At 41.7% G+C, this 15022-nt stretch overlaps 1 protein-coding gene across 20 annotated transcripts in view; it reads left to right on the top strand.

The window, feature by feature from the left end:
- Window positions 1-15022, top strand: part of nrxn3b (neurexin 3b) — a 326116-nt gene that overhangs the window by 273930 nt on the left and 37164 nt on the right. For 17 of the 20 annotated variants that reach the window (XM_031287987.2, XM_035995711.1, XM_035995710.1 and 14 more), the window contains 3 exons: window positions 2018-2189; window positions 12288-12377; window positions 14079-14389. In XM_031287987.2, the coding sequence (XP_031143847.1) occupies window positions 2018-2189; window positions 12288-12377; window positions 14079-14389 (573 nt within the window). The remainder of the gene's footprint in view (window positions 1-2017; window positions 2190-12287; window positions 12378-14078; window positions 14390-15022) is intronic. The other 3 variants (XM_035995714.1, XM_031287986.2, XM_031287985.2) reach the window with 1 other exon arrangement.

Below are 15022 nucleotides of genomic sequence, written 5' to 3'. Positions count from 1 at the left end.
ACACTGAACATCACCTTGTCACATTAAATCATCAACATATTCGTACTTGTCTAGGTACATGGATTATGTGTATATGCTGCCAGATAAGCAGCGAGAGTGCCCGTACACTTTTATCATATGCATTTTGTTTGTTGCTCTGAGTTTTAATGGCAACTACTTAAATTAAAAGCCCATTTACAGCCTCTCTGACAGAGACGTTAAGTGCACATTCAGATATTCGGCTTGTCTGGCTCCCACTCAGAGCCCTACCTTGACTTTTAGGAGATGGCTTTGTCATGTCTTTGGTGACATTCTTTTGGAGAGCGGCGCTCTTGTCGTTCCTTGCATTATGGTCTCAAGCACCATATCTCTTTTTATGAATAGACAAAGGGTGTTTCAACTGTACAAGTGAGGCATTGAAAACAGTGCAGGTCATCAGACCACCTTGGCAGTTAAAAGTAATTCAGTCAAGGAAACTACAGTATGCAGAGTCACTGCAGGTTCGGTGCACACACACAGTCATCTTAGTGCATACTTTGGACAACTTTCTACTTTCTTAAAAACTTGAAGAAAGATAACCTTTCTGCTGGATGCACTGCACCTTAGGTGCCCTCCCCCTGCTCTTGCTAAGAAACAAAAATAGGATCCTTATTTAGAGAAATAAAAAAGAGAGCTGTCTGCTGTCTTCCAAGGTTTTCTAGGTGCTCTAAGGAGTAGAAATGTAGGAACAAACTTGATTTAAAAAGTTAATATTATTTCATTGTTTGTCTCATATGTTAGTTTTTTCCTTTTTATGAATACAGCAAAAGAGTAAACTAATTCAGCAAAATGTGTTGCAAAACTTAGTATGAGGTCATGCCCGCAATAAAATAACACACATTAATTCCATTTATTATTGCATACTGCAGCTTGCTCTAATAATCTGGTGGTAGAGTGATATTTATATTCCTCGACGTGGAGAATATTTAAGAATGTAAAAGCATGAGGGACTGTGTTAAGTATAGGTTGGCCTTATGAAGTGCTCTTATGTGGTATTAAAAGTAGGTAGTATTAAAAAAAAAAATTTTATGTAAGTGTTGTAGCAATCCTGCTTTGCTTTAGTGTCGACGAACACTGTTATATTCAGTTTGGCATTAGCTAGGTCTAACGACAGTTAGCCATGCCGGACCAGTGTCTCAGTTGATCAGTAAATTATATGTCTGCCCCTCTGTGCAATTCTTCTTAATTTTGGTTTTGTTATGAGAAACACAGTCCCTTTACTCCAGGCTTCTAAAGTAGGTAATTACACTGAGAGATTCCCTTTGGGGGATTAAAACAAATGACACAGAAAACACAGCCCTTCCCCTTCGCCACTCACTCAAGCCCTGCCTCCGCTCTAAAACCTTTTGCTTGTTACACCTACATGCCCATGAATACGCAAGCAGTCACAATAAAACAAACTGGCAGCTCATGAAAATCAGTGGGGTCGAGGGGAGAGGAGTCAGGAATTAATGGAGGGATCACGATTTATGGACACGGTAAAACTGTCTTAGCATTAGGAGCTAAACAAAACATGTGGTATTCATACAGTTTGTAAGGACCGCAGCAGAAAAAAGGCATCTGTCCTGCCAGTTTTGTAGTGACGGGCTACAGGGAGCATTACTCATCATTACAATCTCTGCTGGCAGCCTATTTTCATCACATTACAGTTGTATAATGAAGCGTAGCGCTGGTGTCCTCAGGTTCTCTGAGTAGTTCACCATTAGCACCAGCCGAGGGCATTCATCCAAGAAGCTTTATTGAACTTTTTACAGTTAGTTTATTGTATAATTAATTTGTTACTGCACAACAATAGGTGGAATCTTGGCACTGTGGCAGTTCATATGTTCAAATGTGTCAAGCTTATCAACAGATGTGACTTATTGAAAAGTAGAACTCGCTGCATTCGATGCCAATCACCAGTTCACTTAAGTACTAAATTCAAAGATTTGGATTCATTCAACGCTGGAATCAGAGCACTAACTTCTACTGCTCTTCTTCTCTTTGTGTCTCTTTCCAGGAACAAGGCAAAGTGGGTGTGACTTTCAACATTGGGACAGTGGACATCAGTGTTAAGGAGATGACCACAGCGGTAAACGATGGCAAATACCATTTGGTCCGATTCACCAGGAACGGGGGTAACGCCACCTTGCAGGTGGACAACTGGCCAGTCAATGAACACTTTCCCACAGGTACAACCCCTCTAATTATTTTGTCTGATGAATTTCTGCAGTAGTTAGAGTCAAATTAAAGCTTTAAAACCACTGGACACCACCTATTTGTTTAAGCAAAGGGCACCACCGAGAATAAAAAACACGATCACTCTCCTGTTCTTCTGGGTAAAACATCTCAGAAGACTAAGAGGCATTTGGTAGCATTAGCTGACACACACTTTGGCAAACCATGCCTCCAAACAACTTCTCTACTTTCATGCCCTCACACCTGACTACACAGGAGAGGAGCACACCGAGCTAGGTTCTTTTGTCTCGCAAGAAGCATTAACTGTGCAACACCTGGCCGGTTAATTTCAGGGAAAGGGATTGAAGGGCACCAAGAGGCATTTGGTCGGCGGGCAAGCAAGGAGAGGATAGGGGCAGAAACCAAGGGTGGCCTGTTGGCCAGATAAAGCTGCTGCCGGCCTGTATCTCTCATTCCCAGATCAGCAGAAGCAGCACAGCAGCAGAATACAAATAGGGTCATCAAACAGAGCCCGCTCCATTCGGAGGCTCAGGCACTCCCTTCATTTGGAACAGAGATGTGCCGCTCAGCTAGCTAGGAGAGAGAGAGAGAGAGAGAGAGAGAGAGAGAGAGAGGGAGAGAGAGGGAAGGAAGGGGGAAAAATCCTCTCCTGCTTCTTCTTAACAGTCCATTAAATGTAGTTTGCTCTCCTGGTCTTTGATATCTGTGTCTACATTGCCAGCCAGCTTAGGAGAGGCCACCTCTGTTTCCCTGTTCCCTATTAGCCACTCTTCAATTTCATTCTGTCAGACCAAGAAGACGCACAGGGAAGCAACATGGGCACAAAGTGGCAGTTGAGGCGAAGAGAAGTTGGGATGACAAAAGATAATATGATACTTCATTGATCTCCGAGGTAAAATTGTGCCATGACAGCGAGACATAATTGGACAGAAACAGATGTAGAATAATGTTGAAAATTGAATAGTGTTACATTACCAGATGTGGAGCTAATGGGAACAGAAATGTGCCCAGAAATACAACTGTGCATCACTAGCTAACAGTGTTGTAGTCAAGACCACCTAAACCGAGACCAAGTCATCACCAAGACCAGAGTGTATCGAGACCAAGTCAAGACCAAGACTTTGAGGGTTTGAGACCAAGACCAGACCAATCGCAGAGCTTCTCCTGTCTCCCGCATTCACTTTCTTGGGAGTGTGTGTTAAGCGGGCGGGGAGAGGGGGTTAACAGTAACAAATTTCAAATAAGAAATGAGTCAAGTTATTGGTTGCATTTGAAGTTTTACATCCAATCACAGTAATGATGTTAACATATAAAATTAGACAATGCAGAGGCAATTTAGTGATATCCCTGCAGTTGTGGTCTTGAAATAAAATCTTGAGTCCTCTTTATCCGAGACCGAGACAAAACTAAAAATGCGGTCGATTCTGAGAGGAGACCAAGACCTTCAAAAAGTGGTCTTAAGACCAAGACCGATCTCGAGTACTACAACACTGCTAGCTAAGATAAGTTGTTTTTTTCAAACACTGAAAAAAAGTGCAAAAATGCTGATGCTCCCTAATAGTAAGGAGCAAACAAATAGGAGTTGATCCCTTTCACTTCTCAGCCCTATGTCTCAACAGCCCTACAGCATGCTCCTAGTTGCATGCCGTCACCGAGGACAGGGCAGCATCCTCTCCTGGCGTGACCTGGCACGCTGTTTTGGTTTGGTTCAATGCCAGCGCAGGTGATGTTAATCTCTTCTGTCTCTGGCTTTCTTTTGCCGTTGGCTGTTGGCGTTTTTTTTTATTTATTTATTTATTTTTTAGACCAGATAAAGTTAGACAGGTTTCATAACTTCATTTCACCCACACTAATACTGGAAAATACTAAGAAACTCCGTAACATGTGGCACGCAACACGGTGCGTGACATCTCCATCACTTTTACACATTCACAGAGGTGGTTTTTGTCATGCTCCTTTTCATCCCGGTTCTGTATTACAAAATAATTTGACTATTCGGCATCTTTAATGGCCAGTCATTTCAGATAACAGCTGAACCTCTAGTGTTTTCCGCATCAGCATTCAATGGTTGTTTTCACAACCTTTTATCAATATGTTCGTCAATATCTATAATCCACAGCCAGCATCCATTCAGAAATCACTGCTTAATGTCTGTTGGCTTTGCGTCTCAGTTTAAGCGATGCACAACAGAAAGAGCTCTGGCTTTTTGAGCATTGGATTCCTTCCAAGTGATTCCATTGAGTTTTGTTCCCTTTTCTGTCCGCCTGCCATTGTCTTGGAATGGAGTTGAGGTCGGGGGATCGAATGCGTGGTAATTTCTTTTTCTCTTCTGCACAGGTAATTTGCAGGACACTCAGTGATAGTAATTCAACGATGATTGATTTTTTTTTTTTTTTTTTTTTCGCCCTACCTCCCTTTGGCGTTGTTATCTCATGAGTAATTACATGTTAGTGTGCAGACTCGTCGACCACTTTCTCACACTACTAATGCTTTACTTGAAGGCAGCAGGCCGCCCCAACGCTCTCAAGTCGTTCAATAAACAGTTACCGGATCTGGGCAAGCCCTCATTCCCTGGTCGGAAAGGGTGAGAACATAGGTGTTGGTGGATTGCTTGTCATTTAAAGCTGCTTGCAAAATAGCCGGGGGCGTGTAAATTGGCCATCTCAACAGCAATGTTTGCAAAGTTTGGCCAAGTAAAGAGCTGTTAGGATCTGCTGTAAATGGTGGCAGGAGGTTTTTACCTAGCCTGACCAAGGGGGTAAGCGAGCATCCGGAAAGCGTACCTCCTATGGGGAGACTCTGAGGCTAACAAGCCATCACCTTCCTCTAGCATTCCATTGACTCCCATTAATTTTGGCGTCAATTTGACAGCGAATAACTTGACATCTGAAGACTCTATTTGTCCATTGTTTATTTCTAAAGAAACACGACAATGTATAAAAGGCTCCATTACCTTGTATCTCACGTTAAGGCCCCGTAGCAGCGATTTTTGTAAAAATATGCTAACGATTGCGCCATGACCACGCAACTTTCTGTCGCACAGTAGAGAAATTACCGTATTGTCAGGAGAAGCTCGCAGGCAATCGGGGGGACGTGGAGCCATACAGTCAAGGGAGAAGCCTATAGAGAGTCCATGAAAAGCATTGGAACAAATATTTCAGCAACGTTTTGATGGATTGGAAATACTTAGGTATGTGGCAAGTGAATTCATATGAAGTAACATTTATCCACGAACAACTAGGATATTTTAAGAAAAGTATATGTTGTTAAATAATGAAGTAGGGGTAACAAGGTATACCTATATTCACGGGGGATGGGGAAATTATACAGGCAAAGTTGCTCCTGCTCCTACACTCATGGACAGCTCCTACTCACGCTCTCCGTCTCTGCAAGATTCGGAATGATTGAGATTTCTCTTGGCACAGCTACCAGAAGACTTCCAACTTTCAGACAGGTTGCTCACATCACATCTACGTCTTAAAGCTCAGTTTGAGGCTGCGCAGTACGCTCAGCCATCACTGGAAAAGTACTTCTAATTGACTTCACTGGTCTCCGTCGAAGTCTATGGCGTCGATGTGTCCATTTATTTTACTGTCTATGAGCCTGACGCACCACATGTTTTTTTTTACACAGAACCATCTGAGAAGCCTTCATTGGAAGCTTTAAAAAAATAGCTGGCAGGTGATTGGATGAACCATCTGTCTATCACAGCAACCAATGTTGTTTTGAACGAACAGTCGTGGTCATCACATGCGCATTACTTGAAGCCTGACCAGATGGATTTTGGTGTGATAGGTGATCCTGTGATTCTCGTGAAATGGCGAGAATCTAGCTGCCATGCACAGTCATTTTACACCTCGACCTGCTTTCAATCATTCAAGGAGCAATGATGGGTCAGATTTATACACATTTTCTTTTTTTTAGTAATGCCTTCTTCATTTTTAACTTTATTATATTATTTTATTATAACGTGCAGGGTTTTCCCTATTATAAAGCTTAGGCGCAGCACCCAAGCCGTTTTGGGCACAACCTAAGCCGAGTGAATATAAAATCACTGTGAGCATCAAAACTAACTAAATTACTTTTCTTATATCTGATAATTGTAGTTGGTCCCCCAGTGGACGTCTTCAGCAAGTTGTGTCTTTAAGCTTTTTGAGTGTTATTTGCGTGTTATCTGTTCTAGCTTTTCCAAAGTTTTAGACAAAGATATGGTAACAATAATGCTCCAAAATTATGTGAAAGTGTATATCTTCGTTTCATTTTTTTCTTAAATTCTTTTGAGGGAGGACACTGACTTAAGCCTTATTTTTGTAGTATTGTCCATCATTCCTGACAGTTATAATAACAATATACTCACTAAGTTAGGAAATGACATCTGGGAATGTGGCGACATCGCTAACAATTAGTCAGATGGAGCAAAAAGCACGAGCAGTCAGACAAGCAGCTAGGTTTGAAACAGAACTCCACGTTAGCTATAATGATTTGGAAAAGAAAAGAAAATGATAGCCAGACCATTAAAACATCCATCACAGTTTGCAGAACAACAGTTATTGTGTGCACAGTTCCCTTGTGCTGTAGGAGATAATTACAGCATTAGTATCATAACATTTTACCTTCAAATGATACGGTTTAGATAATCTAGCTAACCTAGCCTGTTTCTGTCTTTGCCTATTGTATTACAGTTTCCAATTCAACAATTTTAAAATAAGACATACAAAGCAATGCAAGGAAAACTAAACCAAATAGAACAACAACACTGTCAAACAATTGAGATAACATAACTAAGTCATCACTTAAGATGATATCACAATGCATACATATCAGTAGTAAAGGTCATGTTTTTTGTAAACTAATATTTATTCTGAAGACAGTTTCCAGCAAGCCCAACACTACAGTAATTGTCACAAACAATTTTACAAGATAAGAATAGTGAATTTGCATGCTGGGACAATTGAGGAGTAAGACTTCAGTCCCATTCTTCTATACAACAATATAACCACACTGATCCCATACAGCAGCTGTTCCATCAGGCTTCTACAGCTTACGTGAGTTCAGTGTGTGTTTGTGTGTGGGCGTTGAGCGTACGTGTGTCAACTGCTTTGACTCGCGCTCCTCTCCCTCCCCCCCCCCCCATCCCGCTAATCTCAAATCTCCGTTGTTTTTTCCTTTTTTATCCGTGTTTCTCATCCTTTTTCCATTCGTGTTCATCAGGGCTGCGCATCTCTCCTACAGTCGTGTGTGTTGTTTGTGACAGCCCACATTACTGCAGGGGCTTGTCCTTGTTTAGTTAAAGGGTTCCAGTTCCCTTATATAACACTCTGAATCCTTGTACTTTGGATTTTTTTGGATTACATGCTCTTTATGTGTAAGTTTGAATCTTTGAATCAAAGAATTACTAGACCGAGCCAGGCGGAAATTGTGCATCACACTTTGCCGGAGCTGGCTCTGATTCAGGCGTTGTCTCAGATGAATGACCATTGGCCTAACTACACTGCTTGGGCCTCGGGGAAAGTGTGTGTGTGTGTGTGTGTGTGTGTGTGTGTGTGTGTGTTTGTGTTCAATCATTTGTGGTGGGTGCAAGAGTGTTGGTCATAATCATAATCAGACACACATGCACTCAAACCAACAAAGACCCCTTATCCATGTGCTGAAGCACACAATGTTACGACTCCTACAACCTGAAACGGCCACACTGAGTAGCACAGTTTCAAGATATCTGCCAATCTTTGTCTTGAAATTCAGACAAAACAATTCCTCGGGAACGAGATAAATCCCCACGCCTTCCCGGGGCCAAACATGATTAGCCCTATCTGAGACACAATCTCTGTCGCTCTCACAACTCAGACTAAGCTGAGTGTGGAAGCCGCCAGTCTAATTCATCCTTTCAACACCATAAATTTCAGAGCGACCTGATAAATGATGAATTTACTCCCTGGCTTTGTCTGACGTCTGAGAAAGAATGGAAGGAGGATAGAGGGAAAGCAAGCAGGAGAGAAACAGAGGGACATGGGTGAATAGAGGAGAAATGCAACCACGGAGGGAATACAGAGGCATTTAATGGAGTAGATGACTGGAATAAGTTGACAGAACGGAGAAAGAGCTGACGTATAGACAGATAGATGGGTAGAGAAGAAGAGAAAGGGAATAAAGAGTGAGTGAAAAGTAGATAAATTATACCAGGATTGTGGCTGTAGCTGAAGAGGTCTGATTCAGCCGAGAAGAGCGAGGATGGCTGATTGCATTGCGGAGAGACAGAGAGAAATAGAATGAGGATAGCTGGATGGATGGTGGGCTGAAGAGAAAGAGAGGAGATGAATGAATAGCCAGAGAGAGAGAGGAGAGACAGATGAAAGTCATGTGTAGATTGGAAGGTAGGTGGGTGCAGGATATTCATAACCAGGGGGCTGCAACAGCTAGCTATGGAGTTGAGCTGTGGAATGATGATTTTTGGACAGGGCTGCAGTATATCAAATGTACTCATCATCCCCAAATAGAGAGAATGCCAGGAGCCTGTCACAGTAGCCATTTTCACAGTTTTGATGCACTCTCAGCACTGGCCCTGATGGAACCCCAGCGAGATTAGTCTGGCAAGCAGACGGAGTAGAACGGAGCGGCCGACCGGCAGATGTCTCCGTGCCAGTGTTTGTGTTGACTGAATAGCTGCCACCAAAGGAGAAACATTTAGACATTGTTTTGGCTGGGAGAAAAAAATGGTGGAGGCATGCATTAAGGGTAAAACAGACATGCCCAAACTGTATATAAACATAGAAAACAAATTGCATTCAGCCACTCAACTGTGCATGTGCGTGCGGTGAAACATGAAATATATATATTAGGGCTGAACGATTTGGGGAAAAAATCAAATTAAGATTATATTTGCAATTTTTTTTTAAGTGTAGCTAAAGTTCAATATTCACTGTGTAAAAGATAAAACATGTCATGAGCATTATAACATGAGACACCATCAAAACTGCTCCATATTCTGATGCAAGGATGAGAACATGGATATATATATACGTATGTCATGTAGACGTGTGGAGAAAAAATACAGTATGCTGTCAACACTGTATAAGAATATTTTATTTAAAATGTGTTTGCAAGCTCATCTACATCTGCACGTGAAACATAAAATATTCATGACTTAAAATGTTTTAATTCTTTATTAAGAGTTTAACTCTCAAATACTCAGCTAGTCTGCTTCAATAGGACTGTGTATATGAAGTGTCTGCATTAAGAAAAGAGAAATAGGGTTGGCTGTGCCTGAGATTCACAACAAAACCATTATAGAAAACAACTAAACAAAGTTTACATATAAAACACTCAAACTATTATCGTCATTAAATGCATAGTTGAACAGTATGTGCGACCTCTGGCAGTGACGAAACATCCAACACATAATGGTGCTAAATTGCGCTTTGCTCTTTTCACTGAGAGGCGGATGAAAAATCTTTGAGGAAATATGTGTCCAACCAAAAACCTTGAAGGCAGAGTGATTTCATAATAAACAATAGTGCTTTTATTGGCAAGGGCATCCATTCTGGAGTCACCTTTAGAAAGTGAATATCAAATTGACAAACTGGAGAGATTTTTCTCATTAGGTGGACAATTAGCTTGTGGTGTATTCATTACGGGGGGGACTGTCACCTCATTAATCACCCAGAACAATGTAAGAGCTATACCTGAGAGCGTGCCACTAGCAATGCAGGGCCAGCTTATACCCAATTCTCTCAGTTTCAGGTGTGATTTACCTCCAGCTGAGTCAATATGAGTGGCGGTTTGTAGATGCTGCATACATGTTATTCCCGCCCCCCCAATCCATCCCTCCACCTCCCTCTCACATTTCTATCTGTCCTCTGGTTTCACATGCAACCACCGCGCCTCCCTCTGTGGCCCTTGTCCAGAGGAGAGTGTATTTGGCTGCCACCTGAAACCTGCTCGAGATCAAAGGAATGGGGAGGGAGCCCTGCTAGTAGCTGATTAACCTGCTGGAACGCTGCAGACACAGTCCTTTAGCTCCTTAAGCTCCCTTGCAGCCACATCCACAGCCACACTCTTTCCAGCTGGCTTTAAACTGAGCACTTAGAGAGGAACGATAGAATATATAGGAGGAAGAGGAAACTGAGACAAGCATTTGGTTTACCTAACTACTTTGCAGCTTAATGGCTTAATGAACAACAAGTCCTCAAAACTATACAGGTTGTAAGGTATTAATTCATCACATACACACAGCACAATGTAGGATTGAGCCTGGGATCGAACCGCCAATCTTGTGGTTGAGGGGTGACCACTATACCCCCCGAGGCACAAGCCACCAGACTAGAGAGCCAGAGAACACAACGGTCCTGTTTTTTATTGCGTTGGTAACGTTGAAAAATGATCGCAGTTTGGTTATGTTTAGGCATAAAACTACTTGGTTATGTTTATGCACCAGAACGACTTAGTTAAGTCCAGACAAAGATCGTGGTTTGGGTTCAAATCAGTACATCTGTTACGTACTTCACTTCCGTTTGTTCCAGAAAGTTAAAATCTTTATTTTCAAAGGGGATACGAACCCCAGCCTCCTGGGTGAAAGTCCACCCCAAAGTGCCCCCTTACGCAGCTTTGCATCCGTCATGATTACTACGGCCACTAGAGGGCGCCGCCACAACAGACATAAATATGAGTTGTTATTGCTGCTTGAACAAACGACTTATGTGAGAGTTTTTCGGGGGAGGACAGTCTCTTTTAAGGTGTAATGTAACTGTTGTGTGCTCACACCTTTTGTACAATTGTAATAACCAGGTGAGAACAATTCGAAAATCAGGTATGCAGCAAATAACAAGAAAAACCAGGAAAGAACATGAAGATGCTATGAAAGATTTATGGATATAAGGACGAGCAAGCCAGATCATCATAGCCAGAAATGGCCACACCCTTGATTCCTGTGTGTGTGTGTGTGTGTGTGTGTGTGTGTGTGTGTGTGTGTGTGTGTGTGTGTGTGTGAGATGTAGATAAATCACCTGAGAGAATTCTGGCAGCTAGAAAAGACACATTTCCAGAAGGCCTTGCCCTTTCACTTGTGTTATAAATGACGCCGTACCGGTGCCTTTTTTTTCCTCCAAATACCTTCCCAACTGGGTACTGAGTGACATCATGGTGTCATTCATAATTCTTTACAGGCTTCACAGTCTTTTATGCTACCTCAGAGTATTTGAAGACAGAGCTGAACTCAGTGTCGGCAAACTCGTGGCCCCTTTCAGAGGGAATGCCTCTGTGATTGTCAGACAAAATATTACATCCTGGCGCTTACACAACAGGGAAATTGTATCAGTCCAGAAATAATACTAAATACACATTCAACATGCCTTATAAATAGGCGGCCTGTTATCCTTAATTCCTATATACCTGGAGCATGTTAGCTATGGTCTCAGAAGAGGAGAATGTGGCAGCCGGGGTGCAGGGCTTCTTTTTTTTTTTTTACCCAAAATGTCAGTAATGATCTCATTTCTATGCATTGTCCTCAAATCGGTGTCGCGGTGGGACTTCCTTCCCAATAGGTCTGCAGCAGCACTTCCCCCTGCAAACCTGCTACCGCTCCTTCCTTCCAAATAAGCTATTAAACTGAATCATTTCTCGGCCCCTTGAAATGTAAAAGCAGTTGGTGTCCAGTGGGAGAATTAGTGCACATTAATTACCCCCAATTTGCTTCAGAGAAAGGCAGTTAATGCACGTCTACCTTTTTAACCACTTCCCATATCCCTCTTTTTATTATGTAATATGATGGATGTGTTATAGCTCCTGTTATGTGATGTATTTCCTGTGGGGGTTTTTTACCTTTTCTTGCAGGTTGTTTATGACAGTTTATCTTACTATGTGTTGTGCTTTTAGTCAATGGATATGTTGTTAAATATTGGTGTGGAGTGTGCTATATAAATATGACTTTTAAACATTTAAACTAAAGCTACTTGAAAAAGAAACAAATCATCATAAAGCTTTCATAAATATTTCTAAACAAAGATAAAACTCATTATAAACCACTGTATAAATGTGTGATGTGTCTGTTGCTGTTGCCGACTGTTTCAAGCTGTTTGTTAAACTTTCAAACTTTAAAGGCAACAGCGACATTGAGCGCTATCAAATGGCAAATAAGAAAATCCCGTTCAAATATACCCGGCCAGTAGAAGATTGGCTTCAGGAGAAAGGTAAATCTTCTTCTAGAATGTTTCTTTACTGTCATTTCATCGGCTTGTTCCCTTTCAACCACTGAGAATGAATAACCACCCCTTAAACCCTTTAAAAAACAAGTAAAACAGAGCGTTTTTTTTCCTTTGTTTTTGTTTTTATTTCTTTACCCTTTTTGTCATTGTCATCTTTTTTCAATTTTGTTGAATCATGGTGTCCAGTTAAAGGGACTGGGAAGAGCTTATATAAACAGTGCAACAATAAGATGTTAAGTGTCAAGTACTGTACTCCTAATCTTTTGTGCAAAATTGACCAAGATGCCATTATCTATGCGGCAACAGTAGGCCCATTGTTTTGAGAGGGGAATTAGCTCCCTCGGCTCAAATCTTCTGCAATGTTTGAGAACAAACTAATCAGCCGGCATATCCCCCTGAAAAGTTCCCAAACAGCAGGTGCTTTTCCCTGCTGTAATTTATCTGATTGTAGTTATACACATCACACAAGATAAAATCCTCATATGTTTGGTGATGGAGAGCTAATTGGAGCTTTTTTTGACGGAAAAGCATCAGTGAGCCTGCCGAGGTGCGCTTGCCCCCCCCCTCCGAGATGATCAAATCTGCACCTCGTTTATGTTTCTAACATTGGCGGGGATTAAAAAGTCTGCTCCCCCCTCTTCTTTTTGTTTGGTGCGTATTAAATTTTCTTACCCGACATAATATCATTATAAACTGCATTTAAAGTTCATTGCACATAAACATCTTAACCTGATTATAAAGTCCCTTTAACAACCGCTTAAACACAGACAGGTATGAAAAATCCCATTACTGCTGCATGCATGACTCCACACGTGCTATTTCATTTTTCGCTTCTGTGACATGAACGTCCTCTCCCTGTCATCATTCCCATGCCCAGTGTAATATGTATTATAATTGTGCAAGTGCCGCAATATAACAAGGGTGCGGTGCTCTCTGTATGTAAATTATATAAATAAGATTTTTAATTATGATTCCTGTATTGCGAACTTTGGTGTATTTCTTATTCTATAATTAATGCATGAGCTGTGTGTTTTTGACAATGATATTTAGGCTTCTCCTAATGAAATTCACCATGACATGTAGTGAGTGTGTATTGCTCATACTTTATCATAATATGCCAAACCCTTTATACATATTTAGTAATCATTTTACTGCACGAGTCCACTGTTTTGTCCAGAGAATATTAAGAGTACCTGTAGAACTTGTTCCAGCTCATTTTTCAAATGTATTTCTTTTTTTTGTGTTTGCTTCCGTGCGATAAAGCAGTGTCTGTTGTTTTTTAGCAGTCTTTTTCAGGGTGCTCTTTCTAGTGTGTCAAAGGGAAAAAAGCCTTCCCACTGTAGATAACACTGCAAGTAGCTGCAGTCTTTTAAAAATGAACAGAAAGGTGGGGTTGTTAAAAACTGATGCTGTAGTTACTTTGTTTTGGTGTGAAAGCATGTTGCATTACCATTACACTTTAAACCATTTTACCTCCACCCACACTCATTTCATCAAGCAGTAAATCAATAGTGTTATCAGACATGTTTAGTCTTTGTTTTCCGTTAATGCATCTATCTCGCAGTGGAAGTCTAGTTCCCCTTAAAAGCAAAATTAGAGCTTTTCAGGACAGCTTTATGTGTTTGTTGGCTCAGGTCTCTCTATCATAAACATATTCATACTCTCTTTCCTCCCCCACTACGCCAGGCCGGCAGCTGACAATCTTCAACACCCAGGCCACTATCTCCATCGGCGGAAACGACCGGAAGCGGCCCTACCAGGGCCAGCTCTCCGGCCTATACTACAACGGCCTCAAAGTCCTCAACATGGCCGCCGAGGGCCACGCCAACATCAAGGTGAACGGCAGCGTGCGGCTGGTGGGCGATGTGCCGGTCAGCAGAGGCGCGGCACGCACCACCACCTCGGTGCCGCCAGAGATGTCCACCACCTTTATCGAGACCACCACCACGCTCTCCACGACGACCACACGCAAACAGCGCTCCCCGCCCACTATTCAGGTAAGGCGGAGAGGCGCGTGTGTGTGTGTGTGTGTGTGTGTGTGTGTGTGTGTGTGTGTGTGTGTGTGTGTGTGTGTGTGTGTGTGTGTGTTCCAATTCAAAGGTGGACGTCAGGTATTGATCTCTGACCTCAGTGTGTTTCAATGCTTGGAAAAAAAAAAACATTGGAACAAACATGGATACCATTGAGATGTTCCAGAATACATGCTAATTGAGCTAACGCTTTGTGTGTAATCCATATAGAAACACACAACAATGCATTCAAAACTTAAAGGAATAGTTCAACATTTTGGGAAATACACTACTTCCTTGTCCAGAGTTAGATGCAACATAATAATAAAACTAATACAATTTCCCAAAATGTCAAACTACTACCTTAAACCCATTGTTTACCATTCAGAGTGTTGTGTAAAGTGACATTCAGTTGCATTTTCCCATATATAGATACCCACTTTCCGAGTTGTGTGGAACACAGCTTGAGTTTTGTAAAAGTAACCGTTTTGCTCTCTTGATAAAATCAGGTTTGAAAATGTGACAAAGTGAAATGTCAAACAAAAAGCCCTCTTGTCCCTCCTCCACCATTTTATGTGTTTTTGTGACTTTTTTGTGACACCGTATTGGATACCGTATTTC

This window comes from Sander lucioperca, chromosome 19 (assembly GCF_008315115.2).
Source record: "Sander lucioperca isolate FBNREF2018 chromosome 19, SLUC_FBN_1.2, whole genome shotgun sequence".
In the NCBI taxonomy this organism is placed as follows: Eukaryota; Metazoa; Chordata; class Actinopteri; order Perciformes; family Percidae; genus Sander; species Sander lucioperca.
This window is presented reverse-complemented; position numbering and strand designations above follow the sequence as displayed.